The sequence below is a fragment of the Gavia stellata genome, chromosome 25 (genome assembly GCF_030936135.1).
Source record: "Gavia stellata isolate bGavSte3 chromosome 25, bGavSte3.hap2, whole genome shotgun sequence".
Lineage (NCBI taxonomy): Eukaryota > Metazoa > Chordata > Aves > Gaviiformes > Gaviidae > Gavia > Gavia stellata.
This window is the reverse complement of record NC_082618.1, coordinates 2,003,797-2,018,961: the sequence shown is the minus strand read 5'-3', so window position 1 is coordinate 2,018,961 and position 15,165 is coordinate 2,003,797. Positions and strand designations below refer to the sequence as shown.

The following is a 15,165-nucleotide window of genomic DNA, read 5'->3' as shown; positions in this document are numbered from 1 at the left end:
ACACACAGCATAAAGGGAATGTGCTAAATGTATAGCCACTTTCCCCAGCAAACTATAAAGAATACTCAGCGGGTTTCAGTGAAATATGGAACTTGTCTGACAAGTGAAGGATAACTAATGAGAAACAGAGCTGTATCCCACTGAAACCAATTGTGTTTTGTTATGGAAAATATTTATCAAGCTTTTTTTTCATGTGTTGGTTCTCCTAACAGTGCCATAATAACTCCTCTTATGTATGTTACTCGGTTTCTCTCACATACATCTCAGTTACTTAAATCTGCAGTGGGTGGTTTGGGTTTTTTTTGGTTATCAATTGAATATTATCATATTGTACATGAATATTTTAGGTGAATGTTTCATTCATCAAAGTAATGGTCGTTCTTTTGCCAAGTTAATGTCTTTGCACTGTTTAGAGGCTGGCTAAACATACAGATTTATTGTTCATAATGTACTATGTAAATATGAGATGACAGTCAAAAATGGAATTTATCGGTTCAGCAGAAGAGACCCTACATTAGCTACATGGTTTTGCAATAGTATTTCTTTACTTGGCATACCTCTTTTAAAATTATCCTTGGAAGAATAGATTTCTGTCGTATATTCTCCTCATCAAATGAGATGTGATTTTCATTATTTTGCTTGAATGTTAGAAAATGAAAGAAATTACTTGATTGGTTTATGGTGCTGATTCAGCATTTTCTGGGCTAAAAATGACCTGAAAGACAGAATGGGATTATAGCACGCAGTAATGGATGCTTTAGTCAGTGATAAGAAAGTCTCTTTTTCTGACTGAGAAGAAGAGAATGAAAAATATTTCTCTCTTATTAGTTGATGCAGTACCCAGATATTGACAGACAAATTAATTTGAAATACTTCTTCAGTTGCAGAACCTGCTAGCAGGCAGAAATTAGGGGAAGATAATGGCCACAGCTTAGAAGTGGTGCATTTATGAAGCGTACTCACAGGAGTCTTAGTGGATGGGCAAGAATTTATATTTTATCTTCTTACTCAGCGATAGGATCTTACAAATGGTCCCGCTTAGACTGCAGCGTGGCTAGCAGCTCAGGAGCCAGCAAGGTCTCTAGGAGCTAAATCCAGCTAACCCGTGTTCCATCACCTATTTAGTAACTCCGAATTCAAACTACAGGAAGGTATGCAGAAGAAGAGATAAAACGCATGTATTTTCCGATTGAAAAGTTAGAGCCGGGAGTCGGTTTGGGCATTCTCGCTCTTCGCCGTTGGCAGAGGGCAGGGAAGACGACTGTGGCATTCAGCTCAAAGACTTCACGCTCTTTGGAGAAGCTTGGGGGAGAAATGGCTTCACGCTTGCAGGACAGTGAAGATTTCTCTTTGGTACAGCGCGCGGGTTCAGAAAATGATTCAGCCTTCTCTAGGCGTGCAAAACCGGGCTAAATTCTGTCCTCGGAAGCAGTGGAGACCAGTTTTTATGTATGTTTTATAGGTCCAGGCCCATAAGGACAGGGAAGAGAGAGCAGCCCTATTGTTCCCTGAGCCCCACTTTTTATCTTTGTTTCCATTTGAAACCAAAATCATAAAACTGCCTGCAGAGCGGTTGCCTTACTGTTCCTCTAAATGAGAATTCCAGCTTTTATGCTAATTCAGTTTCAGGTTTCTTTGAACCTGCAGTTTATGGGCCTCTGCTTAAAACTGCAATCTGTTCTGCATAAAAGAAGGGATTACAAAGTGTTTTAGTTTTGCAAATGCTGCAGAAAAATAGAAATAATAAAAAAAGTTGCACCGTCATTAATACGCTCTCGCAAAAGTTTTCTGCTTTGTCAAATAAAAAGCTGGTCTTACATTGAGAACTTACCCAGGGATGTTATACAGCCCGGTAGTTCTGTTTCCTTCTAAAAGGTGGGTTTACTTTTCCCCGCCTCACCTTAGCAGAAAGCCCACGGGCGCTCTGTCTCTGCTGGGAGGGTGGTCGAGCAAGCGTGGCTTGCACCCATGGCCAGGAGCCCGCCGGGTGGGCCCGGCGCTCGCCCCCGGGGCCGATGCCAGACGCACGCAGCAGCGCAGAGTCCGGCCTCTCGGCAAAGCCCGGCCTCGCCACGATTTATTTTTACTGACATCTGTGGCTACCTTTTTACGGCATAAACCAGCGGAGATTTTGTCGTTGTTTAGGTCACTCTCAAGAACAGGTCCTTTTCTTGAACCTCTTTAAAGCAGTAGAGTGTAAGTACTTTCTGGTTGGGACACCGTGCCGTGGCTTGCTGTTCAAAGTCATAAAACTCCGCTGATAGCTCCATAAATTCTTTTCTTGGGGAAAAGAACCTGCATCTCCTATCCAGAAATGGACAGAATTATGTATGTTTTCAAAGGATTATGGAGGACTTTATAAGGCATCGTAATCACGCTCCGAACTCAGACACCGCTGTGTCTTCTGGAAAGATTAGCAACTTAATGGAAACATAAATGTTTCCAGTCTTTCACAGAATACCAAAGAATTGGAATATCCAGTTTTCACGTTGCCAGGAAAAAGCTGCGGAACCTTCCAGGTGAGGTGAGGTTTGCCATAAATAATTTAATCCAATATAATCTGCTGTAATTTCAATATTCATTTCCTCCTTGTGCCAGAGATGGGTAATTCTTCTCTGGAATCACTCTGTGACTTGGAAACAAATGTCTGCTGCTCTGCCTGCTGTCTAGGCGGCTTTAGGTCGTTTTTATAAAATGGTTGGCTCTGAAAACCTCTTTCGGAGACTGAAAGATCTTGAAATCACCTTTGATCCAAGTTCAATGCACTTCATTTGGCTGTTGTTGTGGCAGAAACAAATGTCGGCGCTGACAGAGACCACAGACAGATGAAAATATTTCTGGCAAGGTCCCACATAGATAAGAGAGGGAAGGTTTCAAAAACCTATCCAGGCATATCCTAAAACACGGGAAAGTATTGCTGTCAAGAGAGGGGGAAGCTTGAGCCAAAGGCCATTGAAATCATTAGGAGGTTGTAGGTTTGGGGTTTTTTCCCTTTGATTTAATTTGGCTTTGGGTGAATTCCTAAACTCCAAACTTCTCGTTCGGAATTATAAAACGCATTTTGTGCATGTATAATGTTCTAGCAGGAAAACAGAGGTCCTCTACTTATCTCTAAGGCACAAATAACGAACATAACGAGGCCCACAGCCCTGCCAATAAACCTTAACAGCCCTAGGGAGATGAGTAGGTGAACGCATTTCTGATTTTGTGTACGCCGAGATTTCAGGTGTGGCATGTGGTTAGTGTTTGAAAAATCCAGTACAGACAAGCCTGTAGTTTAATCCAGGCTAAATTTATCAAATTAAAGTCTTGTGAGGAGTCTAGGCTTTAATTAGACCCGTTCTTACCATGCCGAGATGTGGAAAGTCTTGACCAAAGTGCTCATAGAATATATGAGCTGCCCCACCTTAATATTGTGCACTTAATTCCGCGTCCAGGTACCGTCTGGCCGTCCGTGCAGTCCCTCACTCCTCCGGTTGTTGTGCAGAGAACACTCTGCCATTTTAATGCCTTTATTTATTTATTTTTGGCGGAGACTGAAAACTGCACTCAAGCGATCCATTTCCTTCGCTGAGCTCGTGAAATAGCCGATCGACTGCGATGGCTTTTGGCCACTCTCCACTGTTTGTTCTAGAAACCAGACGCGAAGCCAATCTCTGTTGGGTTTCTAGAGGAGGAGATGGAAACCACCTCTTTGACAGCGCAAGATGACTCTTTGCAATATATATTTATCAGGAGATGCAAAAACCTGTGAAATTTTAGCAGCCGAAGTCCATGCTCAGATACCTTGTAGAAATCTAGGGATAACCCTGCTAAGGCGGACAGCTTCGAAGAACTCTTACTTCCATTGCTGTAACCAGGATCTGAAGCTGGCCACGATTTTTTTAATTTTCTGATGAAGACAATTTGTCACAGTTTTACCAAAGTATTCCCTCTCCTGATTGGACACGTGGTGAAAGCACTGTAGCGTTTGCAGGCACGGTCTGAATTTGGGGCTGTGGTGGATGTGTTTGTCTCCCGCTCATCGTTGTCGTTCCTGGTCTGCATCTTCCCATGTAGTTGTCCCAGTGGAAACCATTGCAGTCAGTGCAGCTGTACCTCAAATGAGAATTTTGGAAAAGCCACGATGTGATACTGAGGAGGAAAACTGTTCTTAAATGGGTCGTACAGTGGTGGAATGAGGAACGAATGAGAAATATTTTCATCACATCCTGTGGTTCTACATCAGTAATTGGTAGGAAGGTTTTCTTAGGAGTTTTTCCTTAAGTATAGCGCTTCTACTTGCGTGGACACTTCAGACCACGCTGTCCCTCCTTCCCCCCTCGCCCTGTGGTGGTTGCTGCGGGCGCTGCAGCGGGTGGGGCGTGGTTGGGGCGTGGTTGGGGCGTGGCTGCCCCCAGGTCACCGCGTCGCCTCTCGGGGACCGCTCAGAGCCACGTGCCCACCTCGGCGCCCGGGAGGAGGGCAAGTCCCTCTTCGTCGCACATCATCCGCGCCCCGTCCCTGAGGCGAGCTCAGGGCTGGGCCAGGACAGGAGTGCGTTCTTCCAAGCTCCCCGTGGATTTTGGGTGCGTGACGCTTCTCCTGGCTCAGGTGAGGCCAACCATGCACCCGTAGCTGTTGCTCTGCTTTTGATTTCTGGCTGGTGTGGGTAGTTCCTGTCTTTTCCTTGGGGGAGTCACCTCCTCCAGGCTGAGCTCCTCCACCCGGGCTGAGGTGAGTAGGGTTTGTCAACCCTCTTTCTGAGGATTTAGCTCCGAGTGGAAGCCCACTGGAGTTTAATTCCATTAGCACTCCTAGCCCAGTATGGATTTGAAAGCAATTTCAAGACTTGAGATCTTGGAAACGCTCCCTGGCCAAGGCCTCGCGAGCCTGTAAGACCTATCTTAGCACCTATCCACGTCCCAGGAAATAGCTCGTCGTACGGGGATACCGGGCCCACGAGCGTAACTGCCTCTCGTCTTCACAGCGGCTTGGTTTCTGGGAGCCATCGCTTGGCTCCGGCTGCCGTGCCTCAGTGAATAATCATTTATGTAATAATGTCTCCGTGCATTTGGTTTCTGCGGTGGCTATTACTAATGGTGTGCGGCGCTTCAGGAGGGCCTGCAGTGAGGGAGGAACCCATCGCCCGTCGACAGCGTTTGGTGCTGGAAGCAGAGTCAAGCGAGTCTCTGCAAGCTCAGGGGCCGCGGCCCCACCTGCACCCCCCGAGAGGGCGGCCCAGGAGCTTTGTGCAGGGCTGGGGGGCTCCATGCGGGCCAACCCTGGCTGAACTTGGGGCCATTTTTGTTTCCGTTAAAAAAAAAAAAAAAAAAAAAAAAGAAAAAAAATCAGGTTTCCGTTAAAAAAAATTTGCTAAATGCAATGTGGTATTTTCGATCGCGTCTCCTCTCCGCGGGGCTTGAGCGACGGACGCTGCTGTGCCGCCATCCCGGGGCGGGGGGACTGTCCGGCTCCGCGGACGGGTGCCCCCCCCGGCCCCGGGCGGCGGCTGCGCGCACCTCCCGCAGGGGCGCCGCCACTTGGGCCGCGGCGCGGGGACCGCGCCTCGCGCGGACGCTCCCCCACCCCCCCGCGGGGACACCGGCCGCCGGCGGAGCGCGGAGCCCCGGCGCGGGGCGGCTCCGCGGGGCGGGGCGGGCGGGGAGAGGGAGGAGCTGGCGGCGGCGGCCGGCTGGGAAGCGCCTCTCGGAGCGCCGCGCAGTGCGGAGCGGAGCGGAGCGGCGGCGAGGGGTCCGGCCGGCAGCCCCGCAGCCGGAGCAGCGCAGCGCGGAGCGGCGCGGCCGCCCCCCCGGGGATTACAGGCTTGCGAGGTTGTTTCGGCGGGGCCGGAGGAGCTGGGGCCGGGCCGCTGCCTCCCCCCGATGGAATTCACCTGAGCGCGGCCGCGGCGAGCCCTGGACGGCGGGAGGGACGGTGCCCCGGCGGGAGCCCGCTTTGTCTCGGAGAGGACGGGCATGACTTTTTAAAAAAACCCAACCCCAAAACCACCCCACCCCCCCCAAAAAGCCGGAGGAGAAAAGAGAAGGAAGGGCCGCGCTGCCGGCTGCAGCTGCGCCCCGCCGGCGCTGGACCCCGCGGAGGGAGGTGCGTTGGCAGGAGGGGCCGCGCCGCCCCGGGACCCGGAGTTGCCGCCGCGGAGCCGCTGCCCCGGCTCGCCGCTGCCGCCGCACATGGTTTTCTTTGTCCTGCTGCTGCTTTATTAGCTTTCCGCGGCCGCCGCTCTCCCCACGCCCGCTCGCACACACACGCACACCCCTCTCTCTTTCTCTCTCCTCCCAGGGAACCATCTTGCGGGGAGAGGGGAGGGGGGGCTCGGCTGCCCGGGAAGGATGTCCGCCGGGCGGCCTGCGCGCCCGGCCCTCGGAGTTCTCCCCCGAAGGATTAGTTGGGGTTTGGCTGCGGGACTTTGAGAGCCGCGCTGGATCGGAGTTTCCCGCCGCCGCGCACCCGCACGCACCTCCCGCACCGCCATGAGCCCCGGGCTGGCAGCCGCGCTTAACCCCCTGCGAGCAGGTAAAGCCGCTTCGCCCCGCGGGGCTGGGCGGGGGGCGCGGGGCCCGGCTCGGCTCGGGGCCCCCCCGGCGGCGGGAGGGCAGCGGCGGGAGGGCGAGCGCCGCGGCCCCCCGCGCCTGCGCCCGGCCCCGCGGGGGGCGGTCGGGCCGCTGAGGCCGGGCGCGACGGGACGGGACGGGGCGGGGGGAGAGGGGCGGGGGCCCGCGCTGGTTGCGCGGGGCGCGGGCAGGTGCGCGGCGGCCGCTCTCCGCGCCGCGGCCGGTGCAAGTGCTGCGGCGGGGGCTGTGCCAGGAGTGAGTCAAGCCGCGCTGTCTGGACAGGAAATATTTTAGTCATGCATCCCCTGGAATGACAGCACGTTCCTCGGTGAGGGGAGAAGACTCCTTAGGGCATTTTTTTTTCTTTTCTTCTTTATTTTTTTTAGCCCGGGGATTGCCGACTCCTTTCATTTCATGGAGAGGATTAAGCTGGGCTTGATAACGAGGGGGTTTACGAGGGAGAACGGCCGAAGTGCGAGGGGGGCACCGTTCGAGCCAGCCCCGCGCTGCCTGCGCGGCCGCCGGGGGAGGGCGGCCTCGGGGCCGGGAGCGGCCGGGGCGGACCGGGCGGACAGCCCCCGGGGGGCTTCCCAGAGCGTCCCCTCGGCAGCGGGGAGCGTCTCCCGGCGGCTGCTCGAGTAGGACCTGGAAGCGGTCAGGGTAAAGGGGAGGGGAGACGCGGTGCCTCTTGCCCGGTGGAGGGGCCCGGCAGCCGCGCTCCTCTCCGCGCTGAGCCGTCGGGGCCGGTTGACCGCATCGCCTGCGAGCGCCCATCGCCGACAAAAAGGCGCTTCGTGCTCTGCAGAGATTCCTGTCAGTGCAGGGGAGCTTTTGGGTCAGCGCTGCCAAGGCATTGCGTTTTATCCTTCTGGGCTAGTGCTGAGGTGCTGGGGGCTTTTTAAATTCATTTGGCTTTTCGTTCCTTCGGTGCTGTTGCACGATGCGACTGTCGAACTACGACAGAATAGTTGCCTGGAAATGGATCCAGTATCTTATCTGCTGGCAGAGATTGTACTCGCTACCGTATCACTTATACGTGACCCCAATTGCGGTTTCATGTTTAAACCCCCGTTTTAAAGTAATGGCACAGGCAGTCGTGGTTCGAGCTGCGAAGTGGGTTTGGGTTATTTTTATGGAAACCCGGGCAGCGGGCTTTCGTCGAGCTGCCGTTCCGTTCAGCGCTGTGTGGTCAGTAACGCACAATGAGATTCGCTCTCGGACAAGCTTTGTCTTTGCAAAATTACTTCCTTTTTTTAGGTGCATATTGTACCGGTAATCACCTCCCAGTTAGCTGGGGAGGGATTCTCGGGCGGGATGTGTTGTGCACCACGTTACATCGAGCAGTGCCACTTCCAGATTTCCCAGCAGTGTTTCTGACTGCTTTATGCAATAGCACAGAAGACCGTTTCACCTGAGAAACCATAACGTAAAAACAATCTGTTGGTTCACGCTTGGCATTAGAGCAAACTTCTTAAAGAAATGTTTTCCTCTTTCTAGCGTTTGGAAGAATCAAGCGAGTAGGAAACTTGCAGCTTCCCTATGCAGTTTTGTTTTGAAGCAGTAAAAATAAATAGCTGGAACTGCCAGAAGTTTGTTTGGATTTTAATACTGGATTTTCTGTCTAAAAAGAGAGAATGGTTCGGAGAGTTTTGGCTTCTGAGAGAAGCTGCATTTGAAAAGACAGCAACAGATGAAATTCCCTGCAAAAGGTGATTATTTTTAATCAGAGAGCAGGCTGATTGGCAGGGTTAGGAAAGCATTGAGCATCTCTTAATTTGTGGGACTAACATTGGACTGCTCTTTAAAGCACATGGCCTTCTAGAGCTCTTCAATTTATGCATTATTCACGTATTTTCATTAATACACAGAAAGTCGTCCATCACTGGGTAATAAATCCAGTGTTTGCAAGGTATTTAATCGAGAAGAAATACACCAGCTCAGCTTTTAAATAAGCCAACAGTGATCTAGTAAAATCTGTCGAGAAGTCTGAAAAAGAATAAAGCTCTTTTTAATAATTAATCGTAGAAATCTTGTATGTTGTTAACTTGAGGGCAAACAAATCATTTCAGTGTGTGGCTGCACTACGATACGCAGCCTGAACTGTGTCTACCTATTTATCGGTAATTTCACACCTAAACTGCAGTCGAGATATCTAATGCATTGGCTGATGGATTTTAGCTGGTTTTGAAAGGAGAAATTCCTTCCCTTCAACAAAAAAACCGCAGCCTGCTTTCCAAGTAGACAGTGTTTTTAATTATTTTTCCTGAATCCAGTGAGAAAACAGTTTCTAGGAGAAGACTAAAATCTTTCCCGAGCGTTGCATTTTATCCCGGTTTGCAGCATTTCATTACGGAGCGCATTTCTTTCGATGTATTTTCGAAAAGCAGCCTGTCTCTCAGCGGGTCTGGATCCAAGACGTAGTTCCAAACTGAACAGCTCTCCGCGTTCTGTGAACGTGTAGGTGGCATAAGTTTCAGCTTTAGCTGTACGTGTACGTGCGTTATGTGTGTGTGTGCCGCAAACAGCTGTGCACAGATGTGTAAACTTGAGGCTTTCTGCTTTTGGGCTCGGGATGTTGGTAAAATTAACATTCGCAGTGGTATCTTCCCCTGTCTGGTTCTTATCGTGAGAGTTTCTGAAAGGGGGAGCTCGACGTTTTTGTGTGAAACTTAAGGAAGGCTTTTTAATAACGGGCAGAACGATGAACCGGCGTACTTGGATACAAACAGCAGTAGTAGATGAGGCACTAACGCAACGTCAGGAGGAAACACCTCCCAGGAATAAAGGTGGCTTGATGAAAAATAAAATGGATTATTAGTTTATCCAGAGTGCGGTGTCAAGAATCAGTTATTCTGACGAAGGCAAATCTGACGTGGAAACACGTACTGATAGCTAATACTAACATACTCTTCATTTTTCAAAGAGTTTGTACTAGCAGTTTGTAAGATTACTAACCTAAGTTTGCAGCACTGCTCTAAGGGTGGTGAAAATCAAACGGTTGTCACAGTGGAGGTCTCCAAGAATACTTTAAAAATTAATTATGAAATCCGCAGTTCTGCAAATTCCCGGAACTGGGCTGTCGTGATTCAAAATCATGACTCTTCTCCATTGCAAAATCAATGTCAGAATGTATTGGAGAATTACGGTACAAAAATATAGTTTCTGTGCAGCTAATACGTTGAATAAAAAAATCATTTCTTCCTTTATTAAATAGCCTCTTTCCAAAGCAGTGGCTGCACTGCGGGCGGTGAAGCACAGCCAAACAGCACCACCTCATGGGCATTTCTTCTGAGGCTGCAGCTTCCAGCAGCTCCCTGGGTTTTGTCACCTGATTTGTTTCTCTAAAATATACATACATATGTGTGTGTATAAATATACCGCCATGCCTTTTGAAACCTATCGCTTGTAGAAAACGTAACGTGGTTTGTTTTTTTTTTTATTGGTCTTTCAGGCATCTGATGCCAGCTCTGAAAAACTGTTCAACGCTGTTACAAATAAAGGTAAGAGTGCAATTCGCATCCCAAACGTATTTTTCCCGCCCCCCCCCCCCCACCCCATTTCTTTCCGTGGCAATTTCAACGGGAGATGAAATGTAACTTGTCTTGCAGAAATGTCGCAATCAGCTTGTTAGTGCTTTTTATGTTTCTCTTGGTTTCAGACGTGTTCTGTATGCTTGGTAATTGCTTTGCTTAAGCAATATAAAATAAAGGCTTTAAATAATGCATTGCCTGCCAGGTCAGAATTAATTTAAATAACAATATTAGGGAATAGTTTATTTTACAAATGGCTTTAATTTAGGCTCATTTAAATAACTGTAAGAGTTTTCAAAATGTTTTAACTTGATTGTTACTCATCAGCTACATGATAGACGTGGAATTATGAATAGCCAATTTGCACTGCTGACAGTAATAACCAGCCAACGTTTAGTATTCACAGGATAATAGTCATAAACCATGGCTTACTGTGCTGTGTGCTTTCTGTAGAGTTAATAAATGATACAGAGGGCCACATTTAAATATTCAGTATCCCATTAATTTCTTCCAAACAGCAATCTAAAGAGAGAGTGGCTAATGATATAACAGTACATTAAGGGAAAACTTCCCCTAAATCAGTGCCAGTGAGCTTCTGTGCAGAGCTTGTCCTGAAGCAGCGTTATTAGACAGACTGTGGGCTTTGGGGATTTTTTTATTTTTAATCCTTACTTTTGGTTTGGTTTGGGGTTTTGCGAGGAGGGTTGAGGGAGCGGCTCCAGGCATGAGTTGCTCCAGTCGGTGTCATTCAAAGCCGTTAAAAACGGGTCTGGTTTTCACCCCGCTGTCCCGTCCTGCGTCTTGATGGCAGCGCATGATAGCTGCTTAGTACAGGGGTGTGCTTTTAGCTGTAAACCCACCCTATTTCAGCTCACTGCGTTTTAGGAACATTTGAGTCCGTTTGCATTAGAAAAGACAGATGTGACTCATTTGGAATTTAGGTCTCTTTGGTTGGCCAGGGGTGGGTTTGCTCAGTATTTGCCCTGTGTGCTTCTCAGCATGTTTGGGTTTGTTATTCTAGTGGGTCGTTCTGGTGTTTTTCTGTGTCTTTTAATTCCACGAAGCTATAGCGGCTTAACCGGGGCCAGTACGTGACCCTGTTACGTTTGGGATTCCCATGCTGATGGGCCATTGCTTCTGAAGTCTTCTGCTGCATATTGAATTATACCTATATTTAATTGCGTTACGGATCCACATTCCTGGTTTTCGTGTATTAGCATCCTTTGGAAGTACAGTCTGGATGGATTAGTTCGGTGGTCTAACTAGGTTAGCCTATCGGCAAGCTTATCTATCCTTTCTGATTAATTGGATTTCCAGGTTCCCCCCCGGCCCCTCCGTAGCCGGAGAACGGGAGGCACAGGCGAGTAGAAAGGAAGAGTTGTGTGTTTGGAGTGACCCAAGGCCCCCAAACTACATGTGACTGCATCTTTATTTTGCTAATTCGCTGTAAAAAGCTTTGGCATTTGAGCAGCCCTTTCTTGGGGCTGGGCCAGGGCGAGGAGAAGCCTGCGGTGAATCCACATTCCTGGCGGAGGCCTGTAACCAGGGTGAGGGGCTCTCCTCCCCCGGGAGGTGATTGATGAAGAGTAGGCCCCTCTTCCTCTTCCTTTCGTTTTCTTTTTTTTTTTTTTTTGAATCGAACACATTTCCCACATTCTTATTTTTGTTTACTTATGGAGCTTGATTCGTGGCATCTCTTTGGACGTGAATACCCGTGCTTGACAGGGAGCCTTTTCTTCCGAGGTACTTTTCTTTGGTGATTTAGTTCCCTTGAAAGGATTAGGGTTTCTTTGTGTAGCCTAAAATCAACATGGGCTTTTGGAAGCTTTGCTTGGGAAACCGTACACAAATAAGCTTTTTAGTTGATGGTAGATTATTCCTTTGCCCCTTATTTCCATCAAAATGGCATCTTTCTTTTCTCCTCCTGAGTTTCCCCTTAAAGCCATATGCTAATTCCTGTTGGTAACATGAATGACAAGGGAAGAATCAATGCAAATCCAGGTGCGGCCAAACTAGGCTGACTGGTATTTTCTTTTTTTTTTCCCTTTTTTTTTTTTTTTTTCCCCACTGGGAGAAAGAGATTAAGGGGAAAGAGGGTGGAAAAAGCAGAGAGGACAGTTCTGTTAAAGGGCTTAAGCATTCAGACTACTAAATATCAGGAAAAGAGCCTCAAAAAAGATCCCCTGTTTGGAGATAATGTCAATAATTGCTTGCAGCCAGGTGCAGGGGCTCCCGCCGCGGCCGGCGGCGTTGGGAGGCTGTTGCCTTCTCGGAGCATCCATCCTGGGGACGGCTGGGGCCTGCCCGGCTGCTGTCAGTCGGAGCTATTCCAAGTTCACGTTCTCTCGCTGCGACTCACTCCGTTTGCTTCCAAGCCAGTTCTTCCCCCCCTGTGCTGTCCGTGGCTGCTTTTGCCAAAAGCAATAAAAGTCACTTGTAAGAAAGGTCAGATTTGCGTTGGGTAAATGGTGATGAAACCCTCAGAGCTGCTGGCTGCTGGACCGAGCTGGGAGGGCTCGGCAGCCTGACAAGCGGACATCCCTCTGCGTCCGCAGCCGTTCCTCTACCCGCGTCTCGCACGTACTTTTTTTCTCCTTGCCGCTTTTATTTTGCAGAATTATTTAGAGCTGAGGTAGCAGAAGTTACAGGAGGAATATGTTTACAAAGCAGGTAGAAATCCAGAAGCGTTTTAGGTCTTGTATATACATTTTGTCCCCTTCCTGCCATTTACTTGTGGGCTTCAAGGCCAAAGATGGGATCAAGCTCAAGGTGTGGTGGATTAGTATGGATGTGTAATGTGGAACAGTACCTTCCTCAGAAATACTAATACAGAAATACTAATAGTTAAAAAAACTTGAGCAAAATGAAACCCCTAGCCAACCTCCCTTGAAGAGGTGGTAAAACCCCTTGAGAAGTCCCTCAGCTTCCATTTAGGAGTCACCTGCCCTTAGAACTGAATGGGAAGATGCATCCCTAAATCTAGAAGGGTCCTGTGTGTTTTGGGGGGGCGGCACGTCGATGTTGGGGCCCCTCCGGCCTGGGGTACGTGTCATAGCCCGAGTGACTCCACGTTGGAGCGGGCTGGGGGGTTCCCACATCAGCTCCCTGCTGTCACCGTGCCCAGAGGTCCCCGGCCCTGCACCCTGTCTGCAGCAGAGCCGGGAATTTGGGAGGGACGTGGCTTCGTCCCCAGGGTGGGAATCGCTGTAGCTGCCGCTGAAATGAGTTGTCCCTGGTCGTGCATCAGAGCCCTGCGCTCCGTCGCTCGGGCAGGAACGCTGTACCTTGTAATGCTTAAAATCAGCTGGGGAAATGGTTCCCATGGAAATCCAGGTGGCTGTGTTGGGAGGTGAGCACCCAAGGGTCTGGGCCCTTAGTAATGCTTGAAAAAGGGGCTGCTGACATGGGAGTAAATGAGGTGGATGAGGGATGGGAGACGAGCGCATCGCCCGCCTGCAGCTCCGGGTCCGTCCCCTCCCTCCCTGCAGGCTGGGCCTTCCGCTTTGGGATTGCTGCTCGTAGTCTTTATGTCTCTGAACGAGCGTAACTTTTCCTTACCCTCTGCAAGCGTCAATCTTAGCGCCATTAATCCTGGCCAAAGTACAGGTTGTGTTCATGAATTTTTGTGACGTGACTTTCCAGCATAATTAAATTCCATTATCTCTTAATAATTTAAATAGACACATCTGAAGCTGTAGAGCCGGCAGCTCCTACTACTACTGTGTGTTTCATTTATGTTAACTCCCTCCTACGTACCCTTGGAAAACAGCTTTTCCTGGAGGGAGAAATGAGTCCCAAAGTGATGAAGTTTTCATTTGTGCTGTATATTGAAGTTTGCCTTTGATCAGAAACACAACTGGGCTGTTACAGCTTTTTATGTTCAAATTGTTTACAGGATGTTCATGTAAACTTTATGAATCCTTCTGCTTCGTGGCACCACCAGCTGTCAGGGAAATATTTATGCTCTCAGCTGGAGGTAGATCAAGGCGTCTGGGTTACTAGTCTTCGCTGGTGGCTGAAATACCGGTCAGATCAAGCCCTGGCTTTTTACGTGGTTCTACAGCAATATCCTTCCCTAGAAAAACAGGCGTATTGTCGTTTCTCCCCTCGTCTGTCTGCGGTGAGTCATTTCTTGAGGATCCTCTACAACATCTGTTTCTGTAAACAAGTAGGGAGCTAAAGTTGGCAAATACTTCTCTGCTGATCCCATTCACAGGAGCTCCTTGGCTGTGGAGAAGTGCTCTCGCTCTCTCTAAGTAAACCATCCCCACCGCATCTCGCGGTGAAGAGAAGTGGATCGCTACTACGTGGACAGCATGTGTGCGGTATTAACACGGTCCGTATGGCAGAGAGCTGACTGCTGCTGCCTCCCTCCTTTCCAAGGGTCTATAGGAATCTTTATAACGTACTCGCTCACTCGGTGTATGTTCTCAGCGTTGCTTTTGATTTTTTTGTGGAGGGCTGCTGTCTGCGTACGTTGGCCCTCCGGGCTACCTCTTCTCCTCGCTGGAATGCTTCTTCATAGCTTGCCGTTAGGGCTCCGGAGCAATCCCAGCGCCGCAGGAAACCCCCCGGTCGGCCGGCAAATCTCAGGGACAGCTGAATCATACCAGCAGTTCCACAGATTCCTTTTTTGTGGCTGTTACGATGGCTCGCCCTCCCAAAGTGATACCCTGACGATGGTGTCTCCTTGCCTTTCCGGTGGAGACTTCCCTGGTGGCTTTGGATCACTTGGTTTGCCAGTGTTTTGTGGGTTTCAAATGGCTCTTCAGTATTTTCCACGTGAAAGTTCAGCGTCTCGTTAGCGAGGGACTGAGCGCTGGAAAAAGCCTCCGGTTTTGAGGACCCCAGGTTTCTTGTACCTGTGAGTTAGATTAGAAGAAGCGGTGCATTACTTTGCTCTAACTTTCAAGTCAGGCAGACAAAGGAGTCGATATGTGTCTTGAGACGGTCCTTTGTTCGGGTACACAAAAGAGCAAGGCAGTTATTTCTGTGCCATGAAGGCTTTATCTGAGCAAGGAATTTGTTCCATAACATCCCCTTACGGCTGCATCTCCTGAGCACAAACCACTCCTCTCCAT

The 15,165-nt window shown here is 49.4% G+C and overlaps 1 protein-coding gene across 2 annotated transcripts in view; it reads left to right on the top strand.

Annotated features, from left to right (window-relative positions):
- Positions 1-15,165, top strand: part of AUTS2 (activator of transcription and developmental regulator AUTS2) — a 796,238-nt gene that overhangs the window by 712,032 nt on the left and 69,041 nt on the right. For both annotated transcript variants that reach the window (XM_059829181.1, XM_059829180.1), the window contains exon 6: positions 10,006-10,054. In XM_059829181.1, the coding sequence (XP_059685164.1) occupies positions 10,006-10,054 (49 nt within the window). The remainder of the gene's footprint in view (positions 1-10,005; positions 10,055-15,165) is intronic.